This window comes from Lycorma delicatula, chromosome 3, assembly GCF_047948215.1.
Source record: "Lycorma delicatula isolate Av1 chromosome 3, ASM4794821v1, whole genome shotgun sequence".
Classification (NCBI taxonomy): domain Eukaryota; kingdom Metazoa; phylum Arthropoda; class Insecta; order Hemiptera; family Fulgoridae; genus Lycorma; species Lycorma delicatula.
In genome coordinates this window covers 45,434,009-45,451,432 of record NC_134457.1, presented here as the reverse complement: position 1 = coordinate 45,451,432, position 17,424 = coordinate 45,434,009, and the positions used below count along the sequence as shown (strand labels likewise).

At 30.2% G+C, this 17,424-nt stretch overlaps 1 protein-coding gene across 2 annotated transcripts in view; it reads left to right on the top strand.

Moving 5' to 3' along the window:
* LOC142321552 (uncharacterized) overlaps window positions 1-13,599 on the top strand; it is a 96,921-nt gene extending 83,322 nt beyond the window's left edge. For both annotated transcript variants that reach the window (XM_075359723.1, XM_075359722.1), the window contains 2 exons: window positions 6,865-7,231; window positions 13,303-13,599. In XM_075359723.1, the coding sequence (XP_075215838.1) occupies window positions 6,865-7,231; window positions 13,303-13,457 (522 nt within the window). In that variant the 3' untranslated portion in view covers window positions 13,458-13,599. The remainder of the gene's footprint in view (window positions 1-6,864; window positions 7,232-13,302) is intronic.
* The last annotated feature ends 3,825 nt before the right edge of the window (window positions 13,600-17,424 follow it).

Sequence of the window (17,424 nt, the reverse complement as noted above, 5' to 3'; positions counted from 1 at the left end):
TTCTTAACGTAGGAATCATCTTCCAGAAAACAAACCGTATTCTATAAAAAAACAAGCATATAGTAACTACCAAAAAAAGGAACATTTTAGTTACAGTTTTCTTCATGTAATTTAACACATGTTATGTACTAATGTTGTCAAATGTATCATGTATTTTCAAAAACATCAATTAGTGCTACGTTAATAAATCCTGCCTTTCGTAATATCGGTATGTAAATAACTTTATTTTTTTTACATTTCCAGTAATCCAAGTTATTCTTTTGCGGGATGTAATTTAAATCGGATTAACAAGACTGCTATATTTATTTAGATATAAATAATATAGTTATATTTATAACTAAACGTATAAACAAACTTTATAATATATCTATATTAATTAATATACTTATATTTATTTATATGCTATATTTATTTAATTACACTGTTACATCCGTCTATTCGATTACCTCTGAGACCATTAGCACATTGTAATTTCTTAATGCTGTAAATAATTCTCTTCTGACATAGATACAGTTGTATCATCTGCAAAAATGATAATTTTCAATTGTCACATATTTCGGGGAAGATTATTTACCAATTTTAAGAATACTACAACAAAATCATTAAACCAAGGAAAAAGGGATCAAGGTCATTCTGTGGTATCGCGTTCGAAATGAACTTAGAGACTATATTTTTTTATAGGTTCTCTTACTAATATAATAAATTTCATACGTCTTTTTACGATCAGTAAGGCTACAACAGATGGAATACTGTGTAGTACGGTACATTAGAATTGTTCGTAACACTGACTATACTAAGAAATAAATTGATGTCAACAGACGGACATTCCGAGTACCGCGTTACTCTTATTGAGACTACGGTGGCTCCCCCATCAGAAGTTGAAAAGTACAGGAATTCCGCAAGGCAATTAGATCCGGCAGACAATACATTTATACCGCGCCATAACCTCATTTTTTAATTAGATTTATCGTTTTATATGTAATTACTCTTACTTAATATTTATTCACAACTTACGTAGTGTCAGTTTCATTTAGTATTTATATTATTTTGTACATAATATTGTGTATATTTTTACAATTTTAAGTCAATTTTTTTAAATGGCTCGAAAATTTCGACGTGAAAGAGATTCTCTACAGAATAATAGTCTATAATTAAAAAAATATTTTCACCCGATAAAAGTTCCAGAAAAGCACTCCTTTCTGGAATCTGCAGTCAGAAATTGGATATATTGATATTATCGTATTTTTCTTCATATATTCCTGTATTATATAACGCAAGGAGAAATAATTTCTTTTCGTTCCAATATATTTTTTAAACCCACGAAAAATTGAAATCACAAAAAAAAAATAAAGTAAGAAACGATAGATTGTCAAATTCAGATCGGGAACCATCAAAGAAGAGTGTTCGAGGATAAATAGAAGGTAGGCGTGACGTAAGAAATGGTGGTAGGTTTTGAAGTGTACGAGGCGGTTACCGGAATACGACACTGACCGCAGTGTATCGTACACCGCGGAGTCTACATATAATTTATTTTAAATATTTCTAAAACTTGAAAATTACCTAATTGTCCGCAGTAACAGCAGATTTTTTTGTTAAAGGTTTGTTCTATTTTTTCAATAACTGTTTTAAAAATTTACTTTGAATCATATATTCTTATATTGTATTTATACGTTGCTTCTAAAATTATAGACAAATTTTAACTAAATAATACTTTACTTACTGTTGTAAAAAAAGTAGGCACATATGTATATAAATGAGTTACCATTAAAAATTTCAAAAATATTTTTGCAGAAAATGAAACAGAATTATGTAGAAAGTTTCTGCGAACGGTTAAAACTTAAATAAAAGCTTTTGATTAAAAAAAAGAAATTGTATTTACAATAAGGAAACCTATTTATTTTTAAATATGTATAGAGTTGTGCCTATTAATAAAAGCTGTAGAGGGAGATTTCAGTTAAGTTCGTTTAACTTATTTCTGTAAATCTTTGTGTACCTTTGTTTGTTATTTTAACAGTTCACAGTTTATTGTTTTATCTTTTATAACCTAGTCTGAAGTTATACATGTACTGTTTTGTGAACAGTTTTTTCTACATATTGTATAATATTTTTTTTTTTATCGCAGTCATTCGATTTAATTTTTTAGATGGATCTAACACAAAAAAATGAGCTACATTTATAACACCATAAATATATTTTAATGTCTCAACATCAAATTACAGCACAACGTTGAATGAGAGTAATAACTGTCAATATTATTATATTATCTGTTTGAAAAAAGACCGGTTCTGTCAAATCACAAAGAAAAGGAAAGTGTGGTAGAAAGAAAGATTATTAAAAAAAAGGTCTTGCTAGGTAGGTAATCTAAAGTTGATTCTCAAAAATCAAATCATTATCTTCAAAGGGAAATGTCTGGTTTTGGTATTAAAATGCACGATTCAACTTCGCGATGAAGGTCGCTTAACCTTCAACACAACGTCGGAAAGCACGACATCCATTAAAAAGACAACTTCGAACATAGAGTATGAAGAAAAAGCGGCATCAGTGGTCTAAGAATATGTAAATTGCATTTTTAAAGATCCGTTGAAAGTGATTTTTTTCCAACAGTGTGTTTGAAGGGAAGATAGGACCAAACAAATGACGAGCTGTCATTCCAGCCCATACCATGACGTGCAGGGGATTTCTTTCCAACACTGTCGCGTAATAAGGATTTTCTTTCGCCCAAAATAACAAAATTTTGGCACGCGAACTGCGATAGATTGCACATTCGTCAGTAAAAAGCATCTTTACGGTGTAAAGGTAAAGGTGCTTTACAGTAAAGCCCAGCAGGATGCAGCACGAAGTTCCATGTCTGCATCTGAAAGTTCATTGATTAACATCGGACGAAATGGCCTAACTTTCAAGTACTTTTTTATAATTCTTGAATTGTCATCCGCGGTATACGAAGTTCAGCTGACCGCTTACGAGTTGATTTCATTGGAGATTGTTCAATAGAAACTGCAACAGCAGCATGTGTTTCTAACCGCATTAACTTTCGTCCACTCCTCGGCCTAATTTTAACACTGCCTAATTCAAACGCACGTTTTACCCAAGCCAACATTGTTGCTTTTTGTGGTGGCGGCTTATTAAAGCATTGCCGAAACATATCACCAATTAGCTTCATTGTTTGATTGGTATGTTATCGTTCATGAACACATATTTGTCCTAAGCGTTCCTTGACGCTCGAACTACTCGTATCTGCCATTTTAGCACAACTGTCTTTTACTCAGTGTGTGAGTAAAAAAAAAACAGTATAAACAGTAAAAAATAGTTTATGCCATAATCTTTTTTATTGATGTTTGTTTTATTCCTAAAATTGGTCTTATAATTATGGATATTATTACTGGAATTATCAATTTTATTCTAGTTAATTGTGCCGAGAATTTTATGTTTTAGTTCTTCATTGTTTTACTATTTTTTTAATAATATTTGAATTGTATTTTTTTAATTTTTGCTTATTTATTTTAATTTAAAATTTTGATTTGCGATATCAAAGATCCTTTAAACAAAAGAATGATTTTTTCGTTAGGGTCGGTTGGCAACAATTTTTTTACAAGTCATTATAGAAAAACTGTTGCCAACCGACTCGAATTTCTTTTATCTTCTATTAGAAAATTAAATTAGGGATTATTTTTGCTAGAATTTCTTGAACGATTTTCCTAACAATACGTAAAATCGTATGCTGAAATAATTCTTACTTGTTTATATAATAATGTACTACAAATAAAAGATTGCATGCAGCGCTACGCGGTTATGTACTGCTATCACGTGACTATCGAATATTAGCGTGAAACTATTTTGCCAAGCAAAACCACCTGTGGCAACAAAAATTCAAAATAAATCTCCTGCACACGTTTATTATTCTGTCTAATAAATAACATGCATAAATGACATCGATCTTAAAAATCGTTTTATCGTTTAATTTATTATAAGTTGCTGGTAGTTACACTTTTGAAATATATTATGCAGTATAAAGAAATTACTTTGAGTACTATCATACACTGAAAAAACTTTTTTTTTTTTAGAATAGTGATGTGTTCATTGTACAACCAGTCTTAGTGAGAAGAATACCTTTATTCTGAGAAGAATAAAGGTATCGTTAAATGTCATCTACATTTAAATAGGCTTACAATACAGATGTGAAACAATTTATTTAATACAAAAAGCCAACCAGAAATCACTGCACTCCTCATAAACTAATAATCAGAAATTAATTTTTCTTTGTTGTGTATTCAAGGTATTATTTTTCTTTTTAGAATACGAAAATTATTGAGTCAAAAATATTTAAAAAAAAACCTTTGATAGTAAAATATAGTATTTTTGTAGTAGATTTCAATAGTACTTTTGAATATAAAAAGAACTTTAATTAAATGTTGTGATCATATTGGTGGCTCAGTACCAAAGAAACATATCTTTGACCCTTTCACCTTATTGAAAGACATATGACCCAATATGTTTGTTTGATCCTCAACAAAATAAATTATTTACAAATGAGTAACTACAAAAAAAGGATAAGTAAAAATATTAAAAAACCGCATTTTTTAAAATTATGAGGATAAAATTATGTATAAATATTGAAAATAAATAAAGCCGGCAAAGAATAACTCTGACCAATGGGGATTCATACTTGACCATTGAAGTATTCAAGTAAAGAATTATGTAAAACTATTTTACTCTCTGGGTAAAATTGTGAGATATGGGATCCATTGTGAGAGTAATCTTCCCTTTCACTTCAATTGTAAGTAAAATTAAATGATATCACTGGCCCGTATTAGAAAGTCATCAAACAAAATTCAATAAAAATTAGTTAATTTAGTCAAAGATAACAAGCAAAACAATAGCTAATGAAAGAACAAACAAAAAAAATTGGTTTATTATCTCTCCCACCTTTTAATGAAATCCATTTCCATCTCCATATTCCCATGTACAAGATTTAAAACTTCTGTGCTGAATTAAATCAAGCAAAAAAATTAAAAAATTGCCCAAACACATAACCAAAGTGACTTACTAATGTGTTGGAATCATCTAATTATTACAAGACTGTGTAGTCCTGAGACTACAGAGGACTACACTACTCTAGATTCATTTCTGAGGTCAGAAATTATAAAAAATTAAAAGTGTTTTCTGCCCACGGTGGTTTGAATATGAAATTAGACCAAACACACAATATCTTAGGCATTAAATTTTGTGAAAAATTTATCTACCTTCCGAGTTAAATTTTGAGATATGGGATCCATGAGGTTTATATCTCTGTGCCTCCTTCACTGATTGTGACCAAAACTAAACAGCATCAATATACCAAATACAGAAATCATTATGTCAAATTCAACCAAATCTGTCCACCCAGCCTGAAGTTAGCAAGCAGAAAATGCTCCAACATAATATATACATACTGCCTGAAATTTTCCAGTGCTGAAATTGTATTTTTTGGTTAGAAGAAGTCATGAAACATCAAGATTTGTAAAACTCCCAATATGCAAATATGACCCAATTTTGCATACTTTCCCTTTTATAATATACTGTATACTATACAGTTTGTAGAGCAAGAAAGTAAAATTCCAAATTTATAAAAGAATTATAAAAATATTTTTAGTTTTATTTTTTGAGTTAGTCTCTATTTTTTGAAAAGTTAATTAATTTCACTCACATTATTTATATTGAAAGTTTTGTAATAAGATTTTTAATTATTTTCTGCAATAACTCAAAAATTTTGAGAATTAAAAAACCCAAGGGGAAATTTTTTGAAAGCTAAGTAAATGAAATCTAAAAGAAACAATTGGATATTATTTATTGAATATTTATTTGATATTGAATATTATTTATTTTTTTGTGCATTGTTATTTTTGTGAAAGAAAAATATGTACGTAATAAGTACCACAATTAGCTGGCCATACAAAGTAAATGATGTTTAATATACTGCTCCAAAATTTGACAAAACCTTAATCCTATAAGGATTGGGCAGGACTGATGGCTGCTGCCTGAGAGAGGCCTTGGGTCATTTTCAGGTGAAATTTATATGAACTGCAAAATTAATTTTGCAGTTTATAGAAATTAAAGCTTATAGAAGTTTATATGAACTGCAAAATTATACTTTGCAGTTCATGTAAATTATATTTTGTATTAATATATAATTATATTTTTGGATAATATAATTTATTTTTTAAACTAATGTTATTACTTTTATTCAAATTCATTTTTCAGTTAGAAATTTAGTTTTAGAACTAAAGTTTTTAATTAATTAAATTAATCAATTTGCAGTTTTTTAGAAACTGTAATTGATTCAGGTGACATGTGCAAGTTCACTCCTGAAAATTATGATAGGCTTGTACCCCTCGCAGAGCTATGTTCATGTGGAAGAATAAACTAATCTACAAATCATCCAACAGTAATTAAAGCACATGCTTATTTGTTCAAATAAACAACTGAGATAGGCCAAAATTGTTTTAATGAATCACAAAAATTAAGCAATCTGACAATTTTATTTCATTTCTTTCACTTATTGAATTAAAAATAATTTTTTCAGTATATTTTTTTGTTTATTTCAATGACCTAAATCAGTCCTTAAGTTTGGCCAATATCCCATGGGACATTCTATACATGTGTATGTATGCACTCATACACACACACACACACACACACACACACACACACACACACACACACACACACACACACACACACACACACTCATGGATGCATGCATGCAATTAAAATTTATAACATTCTCTGTTGGCTTATAGACAGAAGAGCTTTTAAATATAATTTTATGCAATTTTGATTCCATGAATAAACTTGTAAGCATGATTAATTTTGTATTTCTTTTTTCAGGAATATGTAAATATAGTTGGGAAGGAACCATGCTATCTCTGTGGTTGGATGATTCCTTCTGAGTTGCTTGCTAACCATGAGGAAGCTTGCCTTGCAAAATGGCAAAGTGATAATGATAAGCTTCCACCGGAGCTTCAGAAACCTCTACCTTTGAAACCAGGTCAGGAAAAAACTTCCATAACATCACAACATGCACCACCACGTAGACGCATGGCAATCTGTTACATTTGTGGACGAGAATTCGGTTCAGCTTCCATTCGCATCCATGAACCACAATGTATGAAGAAATGGAAAGTTGAAAATGAGAAACTTCCACCAGAACAAAGAAGATCTGAGCCAAAAAAACCTAAAGTTATCTACACAACAGGTCACAGTCACTTAAAACATATCACTACTTTAAATTTTCTTGTCCTTTTTATTTACAGATTTAAATTTGTACATAATTTTATTTTATACCAAAACATCACATCTTACATTTTCTAAACAACAAATTTTCTTTTGTACGATGTTGTTTTGGATGCAGTTTTACTGAAATTATTTTATACATTACATTTACAAAAATTTATAATTAAGCTTTAAACATGTTAAAATCCTTTATTTAATAATCCATCTAAATTATAACTTAAAGTTATCATGTAATAAAATCCCCTGTTACTGTTTGTCTTCTTGATTTATTAAGTAATGAACTAAAAAAATAGTATCCCAAACTTACACTGTAAAACATTTATTCATACAATGTTATGATAAAAAATAATGCAGGGAAACAAGCGTAATTTTGCTATGATCTATATATATATATGTGTGTGTGTGTGTGTGTGTGTGTGTGTGTGTGTATATAATTTTGAAAAACTTACATCGTAGAGTTTTAAAATATATATCACTTAATGTAGTGAGCTCTGTATGTCTAGGTTAGTTGTAGCATTGAGATGTACTTTTCTTGTGTAAACATTTTTATTGAGATGTTAATCCTTTTAGCTGCACCTAACAGTTATTTCTGTTTATTATATTTATTTTTATTGTATATATATATATATTTTAATATTCACTGCCTTATTAATTTTATTTTTCACTGTTGAAATACTTTTGTAATGCACATAACTTTACCTGTAATATGATACACCTTTTGGTAATTATAATTTTGCTTACCATTATAATTATAATGATAAGCTTCCACTGGAGCTTCAGAAAACTCTACCTTTGAAACCAGGTCAGGAAAAAGTATAAGTAAAGTGGTCTTATAAATAACATATGTAAAGTCAAATAGTAGAGAACAGCATAAAATTCAAGTTTTTTAAATAACTTTGTTTCCAGTAACCTTATTTGAAAATTAAAAGGAGATTAATATTCCCCAAGATTAAGATGTGATGCATAAAGCAATAAAACATTAAACATAATTGAGCTCTGACTCAAGATTAATTTTCAAATTATACTGCAGCCAAAAGTTGTTTTGAATTATGTTGGCTTTAATTTTTCTGTTAAGTTTTAAGTTTCTGAGAATAGAATAATTTAAAAAATAATAAATCACAATAAAATATTAGTGCATGATTTCAAAAACATTCTTTTTGTCAAAGGTTGTTGCAAATTGCATGTGTTAATTTTCATTTCTCTGGCTACAGCTCTATTGCTACTACAGTAGCATGGCTATAAAGGGAAACTGCAGCAATCGCCCATAATTTTGGGTGTAAGTGTTTTTACATAGGTTGATATTTCAAATACTCTTAGTTAAAAAGAAACAAAAAAAAAGTTGTAGAAAGGCATTAAATTTTGAACAAAATTAGAAGAAAACGAGAAGAGTAGTTTTCACCATTTTGAATTTTTTTCTTATTGAATTTTTTCACCCTATATATAGGGTGAAAAAATTGCCTACATAGGCAATCAGATTTAGGCAGAGGAAAACGTTGAGAAACTTGAAAACCCTTTGACTTGAAAATTGACAAAAAAATTTGGCTTTATAAGTATAGCTGAGCTTCAACATGATTTTCAATTCCATTGAATAAGAGGGCATCACAATATTCATATTTTTATTGTAAATTATATATTTTTTAATCTCATTTAATAATATTGCACCAATTCAGACCAACTTTATGAAGCAAAAATTTTTTAAGCAAAAAACACGGGATTTGAATGGGACCTGTACTTCAAAATATCTATTCGTTTTTAACTTTAATATTCAAGATTGTTGTTTTTTCAACTAATTTTCCAGCTACTGCCGGGTCTGGGTGTAAGTATATAGGCAAATACAATTACTGCTACCGGTTTGCCAGACCTGTTGTAGCAGCAGATGTAGTGCAGTGTAATTGTAAATGTGCCAGTAAAATGTAATCTGGAACAGACTCAGGTTGAGCACTCCTGAGATATGTGGTTAATTGAAATCCAACCACCAAAGAATACCAGTATCCCCAGTCTAACATTCAAATTTGCATAAAAGCAGCTGCCTTTACAAGGACTCAAGCCTTGAAAATCTCAACTTCAAAAATCAGCTGATTTTGCGATGATAAGTCTAATTACTAGACTAATCTGGCAGGTCAAATTAATATTAATATAACAATAAAATATAACATTGAAAAATACTCGTGTAATACAATATTCAAGATTAAACATTTTAAATTTTACAAGATGATAAATGTTACTAAGTAAAAAATGTTGAGTCCCAATTGACTCCTTTGACCCATTGACGTTTTTATCATGAAAACTATTCTGTATTTAGAATACAGTTATTAAAATGCTGCCTCATACAACTAGGAATTATAAAAACTTTTAAATATTTTTTAAATTCTTAAATTGAATCTTACTACTGTTCTGTATAGTACTATAGTAACATTTATCTAGTATTAATATGGATAATTAGTATCGTTTTAAAAAAAGGAATACCCCATGGGACCCAACTTAAGAGTTTAAAAAATATTTTTAATTTTTTATAATTTCTTATACTTTATCATTTTTTCAAGTAGTGGCTACTATTAAAAATGTTATATGAGGTAGCTTTTTAGCAATTATACTCTGATTACAGTATAATTTTCATTATAAAATCATTGCCCAAGGGAGTAAACTGGGACCAAACATTTTTTACTAAGAGTTTTGATTTTTTTCTCAATTGCACTTGCATAATTTATAAAGTAAAAACATAATTTGAATAAGGTAAAAACATAGTAAAACAACCTTCCAATTTCAAATTTACAGTCACTTTAATTTTTTTTATATTATCATTAACATGCTGTTGTATGTCAATGTGCACGCATGAGTTTATTTATGTCCATATAAATATATTTATGATTCTATGTACATGATTCTTTTATATTTAAATCATCTCTTTATAAATTGAAAAATGTTTCCATCATATTTGCATACAAACAAATTACCATAATATATTCATATTTATTTATAAGATGATATTGCTTAGTTCTTAATAATAAATCAACAACGCCTACTAGTTCCGGTTTAAAATTTGATTTTTTATCATTACTGTACAATTTTATGGCAAAATCTCATGATTAAAATTTAAATTTTCTTTCATATAAAGTTGTAATTTTTGTTATATATTTAAATTTAAAAATATAGTCAAATTGTTGCAGTTGATTGTATATTATGTAATCCTACTGAGTTATTCTTATTTAAACCTTATTACAGTTCTATAAAATTCTGATTTCAAAGTTATCTCCAAAGATATAAATTTAGACATAAATCAAGAAATTAAAAAATTTAGACATAAATTTTGTTTATATAAATTTCAATATCTCAATGATAATTTTAACCCTGTGTTAACTATGATATATATATATATGTGTGTGTGTGTGTGTGTGTGTGTGTGTGTGTGTTTGTGTTTGTGTGTTTGCACCACGTCTGTTAAGAAAATAACCAAATATTTTGAATTATGCTCCAATGGAGATATTTAGTGATGTATGGTTGGCAGCATTGTGTTGTGCATAATCTCCTATTTAATCACATTGTGATCAAACAATTTTCATTAACCTTTTTCTGAATTATGAATTACTTATTATATCCATTATCTTCATGTAACTTACATTAACACTCATTTCATATGTCTGTATTTTAAATAATTAATTATATTTATTATTTATAATATATAATGTTTATTTTTATGCCCTCTGATGAAGCAGATTTCCTAGATCCACGGACTCCCTTGTTCAATCTATTCATCCAAATGCTGGGATGCATGCTCTATATTTTTTGACCGTAGAGTAGCATATATACTTATTCCTGAAAATAACTGGATAATTTTTGTTATGTACAGATCAGAATTATAGATAAAGGACATGTTTATGATTCATAAATTATATCTGGAACTACATGATGATTAGAAAATTTAAAAACTCTTGATAATAATTTCTTTGTACAAAACTCATAAACTTGTAAAAACTCATATAATTCCTTTGTAAAATAGTCAAAGAAACTACACACTAAGTGCATGTTTTGTTTATGTGACCCAATACACACTGTACTTTCTCTTGAGGTGATACCATGCATAGAACTGAAGTCCAGGCTCATAACAACTTAACCTGTGCAGCAGTCTTAACACAGAGCTGGTATCTGATGGAGAATATGCAAACTAAAAGTTACTTTATTCCGCTTTAGGATTACAAATAAAATACTATTGAGTACTGCAAAATAAAAACTACATTTGTTCTTGAAACCCTCGACTTCTTTTTCAGACTTAAATTACTTATTTTACTGTTACATTATTTGTATAATGTATTATTATTTTCCAGTCAGAATAAAGATTTACTAATACTTAATTGTATAAACTTTTGGGTCAACAAATTGAAACAAATTTTATAAATAGAATGTTTTTAATAACTTAAACCAAAATGTTTTCAGTCACTTTTGAGGTCATCTTTAGTGATTTGTTCTGCTGTTGTAGGCATGTGATCAGAATGTGGTCAGAAAGATTTGAATTGTGTATTTATGTAGTATATCATTGTTACGTGTTTTATAATATTAAAGTGTGTTAAGAATGTGGTACTTTTTTGTCTTAAATGCAGAATAACAACAAGGCTCGGCTGATTAATTTTGCACATTAGTGTGCTGCACAAAGATAAAAGGTACTATTGAGTTGGGCAAGGCAGTACATGAAAGCCAAAATCCCCCTCTACAAATCTGTGATAATGTGTTGAAATCTGTGTACTAGCTTGTTTTCAGTAGCAGGTAAAATGGAGTCAAGTATGACAACACGGTTAAAATAGTGCGTGATTGAATTTTAACAGCAGAAAATGTGAATCCTACAAATATTTTTCATAGTTTAAAAACGATTTATGGTAAGTGAAACTGTTGACAGGAGTACTGTGAATAGGTGGGCGTTGAAATTTTGCAAATGTGAAGCTGGTAAAGTGAGGACACAAATCACAGTGGATGACCAGTTTCTGTGACTGACAAGAAACATCAAAAGGAGGTGGACAATTTGCTTCAAAGTGACTGGTGAATGACCCATCAATACATCGCTATTCAGTTAGGCATACCTAAAGAACGAGTAAGCTATATTGATGGGCAATTGGGTTACCGTAAAATCTGTGCACGATGGGTACTGCACAAACTCTCTGATGGCTCTCCACAAGCAGAAGTTTGAGCATTTTCTGCATCCACCATACTCATAAGATTTGACTCCATGCAACTTCCACTTCTTCGCTCATCTCAAGAGGGATCTCAAAGTTAATCATTACACCACCGATAATGAGGTGAACGAAGCTGTGGCCACTTGGATCCAAGAAAGACCGCCAGAATTTTTTAGTGACGGAATGCAAAAACTTGTCACATATACACGAAAAAGTGTATCAGTGTAAATGGGGATTATATTGAAAAATAAATACTTCATTTTGTAGCTAAGGTATTATACTTTTATTCATTTTTTATTTCATTCCAATGCTAAGCATATATGTGCAAAATTTATCAGCTGAGTTGTTTTTGATGTTAAATGTGTAGTGGGATACTGTGTTTAAATTTTTTATTTACATGCTTTCCAAATTTATACATGTAATAACATATATGTATATGTGTGTGTGTGTGTGTGTGTGTGTGTGTGTGTGTGTGTGTGTGTGTGTGTGTGTGTGTGTGTGTGTGTGTGTGTGTGTGTGTGTGTATGTGTGTGTGCATGTGTGCATGCATGCATGCCTGCGCATGCACGAAGCTGCGTGGATGTGCATGTGTTTGTATTTATATAAGTGTACATAAATTGCTTAAAGAGAAAAAATAAATTTATATAATACAGTTTGTATTAAATAACTTAATTCTGCAACAGTTTCAGAAAAAACAAAATATTTTAAATTTTTACAGCTGGTCCACAACAGAAGTTAACAAATGTTAGTTGTCTTGGAGTTGATACCTAACGTAATTCAATCCAATTAAGTATTAATCATGGAATGTACGTTAATAAAATGTGTTATGATTATAGTTTTGTACATTATCTAATTTTTTATATTTTTTCAGATGGGCAAGTTGATATTGAAGCAACAGATGAAGCTTTCTGGCAGTCACATTTAGTACAATTAGTTCCATGCGGGAAATGTGGACGTACATTTAATCCAGATCGGGTCGGAGTGCATGAAAAAGCTTGCAAAGGTCCGCAGCCTCAAAAACATTAAGTGAATGGTTATTAAGTAAATAAATAAATAAAAATATTTTTATACTATAAATAATTATTGTAATATACAAGCATATTATTGGATCTTGCATATTTGTAATGTAAATTACATGTTCCTGAAATAAAATTTTATTTATTTTTTATGCGATTACAATTTTTTATGGATTTTTTTGTTTAATAATTATAATAGTAACAGATCTTTATTTACAATAACTCTTATAAAAAACTAACCAAAAAAAATTAAACAAAAAACAGATTACTATAAAAACACATTTGATCAAGAAAAGCAAAAATCTTTACTAAATGTTTTCAACTTAACACTGATAATGCTACTGATCTGAGCTGACTGTTGGAGAATTTACTAGTTAGTAGCTAAACTCTTGAACCAAACTTTAGCAATATTTCCAAGCCAGCTTGCAGTACGCATTTAATGTTGATTAATTTTCACCCTCCAAATACCATTTCAGTTTACTACTGCTTAGAATGTCGTTCCAAAATCTTCTCCACAGAACTCATTTAACATTGGACATACTGCAATTTAATGCAGCATATCTTCCTCCACTTTCATATTACATAATGAACATATTTTAACTTTTGATTCAAAGTTATATTTATTCAAATAAATTAATTCTACTCTAGTCTTTAACAGAGTGATTATTACTAAGTTATAATCTGTTTTAAAACTCAGTTCCTTGTACAATAATTTTGAATGACAGTTTAGGATCATACTTGTAAAAATATTCCTTAGTCTATCTTTAATATAATTTACAATCTCATCAATCTTAAAACTATCTAAACTAAAGCAAGAAAAACATATCATGTAACTCGCACAACCGCTTCCACTCTTTTAAACCAAAAATGTGTTTTTCTACCACTTCTATCAAAATATTTTGGGATACTTACTCATTGACAACTTGTAGCATAAACAACATATTTGAGATGCAATTTGAAAGAATGATCAAAGATTGAAAATAACTTTGTGTGCAAAGCATAATCCAATGTTATTGTGTGGAAAAATTAAATACTTTTTTAGGGAAAACCACAGAAATATCTTCATGAATTTTGTAGCCTATATTTAAGTTCTGTAGCTGAAAATCAGTCTCAACTCCATTAAATCCATCCATTTTATTTTCCATTGCAATGCTTTTTCATAGCAAAATAAATGTTTTTAGCATAATTTTAACAATTTATAATTTTTAACAACTTCCATTTGCTTTATTAAACAACAATCTCTCATTCTTTGCAATTTTGCCATTACTCCTAAATATAACAATGTTGCATATGTTTAGTCTTTAACGACCATTTATTTATTACAATATTCCTGGAAATCATGTATCATTTCTGCAACAAGAGTCTGTCTGAGGCAAGAAGCACAATGTCAAAATATCATCATCATCATGTTGTTCTGGTTGGCGGCAGAGTTTTTCCTTCATCCCCTTTACTTTCTAAACTCGACCTCTTATTTAACTTTGTCCTTCTTCTTCCTGACTTCTTTTCTCCTTCTACTGACTCTTCCAATGTCAAGATTACACTTCCTCTAACCAGTTTCCTTTTATTTTGTGTTCATCCCCCACAAGTACTTTTTCTTCTTTACTCACTTTATCCATCCACCTTATTTACTGTTCTTCTTCATATCCACATCTCAAAAGCCTCAATTCAGTCCCTTACCCTATTGTCCATTTTTCACCTCCACACAAGACACTCCATACATAGCATTTAGCTAACCTCTTCCTTACTGTAGTAATTTCCTCTTCTTACTGAAGGCTTTGATTGCCATTGCTATCCTAACGTTTATTTCCATTGTGCTCTTCCAGCCCTCTGTCATCATAATACCCAAATATCTGTAAATTTGTACTTTTTTCTTCCTTCACTTGTTTGTATCACTAGATCCTTTTTTTTTTGTTTACTTTCATTACTTTAGTTTTTCTTGTTTATTTTCATTTCATATACTTTCATTCCATTCATTAGGGCTCTTAACAATCTTTGAAGCATGTTCATGCCATCAGCAAGAATTACCATATCATCAGCAAACCTTATGTGTCTTATTTTTCATCCTCCTGTATTTATTTCTAGTTCTCACACATAAATAAATGAATATTGTCAATGAGAGGCAACATCCTCGACCTAGAGGAATCCCTCGACCTAGATCACCCAGTGAATTATACTCCTGTTTACTTTCATTGCTCCTGTTAGTTTCATATATAATTCTTTAATTAGTCTTCTATTCTTCCATTCTACTTTTTTCATTTTTTATCCATTTTTTACTTTTTTCTTCTACTCTACTTTTTTATAAAAATATCCATCATTTTCTCCCATTTGACTGTTAACAAATGCCTTGTCTAATTTCTCTTTCTCTTTTCTAGATATCCATTTTTCTCCAAACATCCTTAGTAGCGTTATCAAAAATTAAAAATTATTTTGCTTATTCTTATTCTTAGTATCCACTAACATCACAGTGAACAGAGAAAATAACAAGGAGTTCAACAAACATCCTTGCTTCAACACTGTATGTTTCAAATTTTTCAGATAACCCTTGATTGTTCTATTCTGCTATAGATCTTCATAGTATAGGTTTTATGTAGTATATTCAGAGTTTTTGATGATATTTCAAGTAAATAAGCTTGAAGAACAAAGCATAGAGAAGCTGAAATAAAATGTATGAGAAATGCACAAAATATGTTATTATGTCTCTTACAGATCCAGACTCCCATAGGGGTAGACACTTGCCTTTTGACAATTTCTGTTTCCACACTACTCTTTCCAGATAGGTTTTAGCGGAAGTCTTCTTTTAGTCCATCTAAACCTGATAAATCACAGTCATCAGTCTGGCATTTGTCAAGATGCCACTGATACAAATGTCTCAGCAGACATTTCCATCAGTGAATTTACATAACTTAATATCACCTAGACCACCTACCATAACTTACATCCCTCAACTATCAAATTAACTGATTTGTTGAAACATGATTCCTGTGCCTTCCTCTAACATCGAAGGTTTCACACAAAAACTTTTCCCATATCTAACTTCAATTAGACTATGCACTTATGCAACATCAAAGATACTATCCTCATACCAATAAAACAAGTACTGATCCCAACGACAGATTTGTCTTACAATTCAATTTCAAAATCCTCTTGATTTACTTAAAAATAAAAAAACAGATTCACAAATTTAATAATCCTCTAATGAAAACATACTCTATCTCTGTTCCACTTTCAGGAACAAAGTCAATGCCTCTACACTCTCTCATATTGCAGAGCTCTCCATTTATCCACTCTCATCCTAACAGTGAATATCTCAGCTAACTCTGGGGTTCAACACTTATCTTGGAAAAGTAAGACCCAGGCAGGCGCCAAGCCCACCCGGGTTGCTATTCTAAATACATATATCAGCATTAGACCCCATCAGCCTTCCTCCATAGGGTTAGAAATCTAATGAAGCCAGCAACTAAGTTCTATTCACTTTGGTTTTCCTATTAACTTGTAGATCAAAACCAGAATTGATCCTTGCAAGCTCTCTTAACTACTTTGGTATTTTCAACTTCTTACCTGGGGCAGAAATAAAAGACATGGCGCTTATTAGAATGGTCCTAAACTCAGTACACAAGCCTGAATTAATCAAACCAAATCTGCCCAACCTATCTCAAAAATCATGTGTTCAGAAAGAAACTGTGTAATATGCTGATAAGGGGAAATCCACCTTACCTGCATACATTTCACATCAGGAAAAATAACATGCTTGTAAGCCCATCGGACAATTCAGTCCACCTGACTTGCCATAAATGGAAAACTTGGTCGTCTAACTATATCTTTTATGAGCCAAGAGGTAAGTTGGCCCACCTTCTTACATCATAATGTAATTGGCACTCAATCGCAAGGATATCAATGGGCTTAATACTAAAGAAACAAGGACCGCCACTTGAGAAATGTCTATAGGCACCAATCACAGAAAACAATAGAGATGCTGG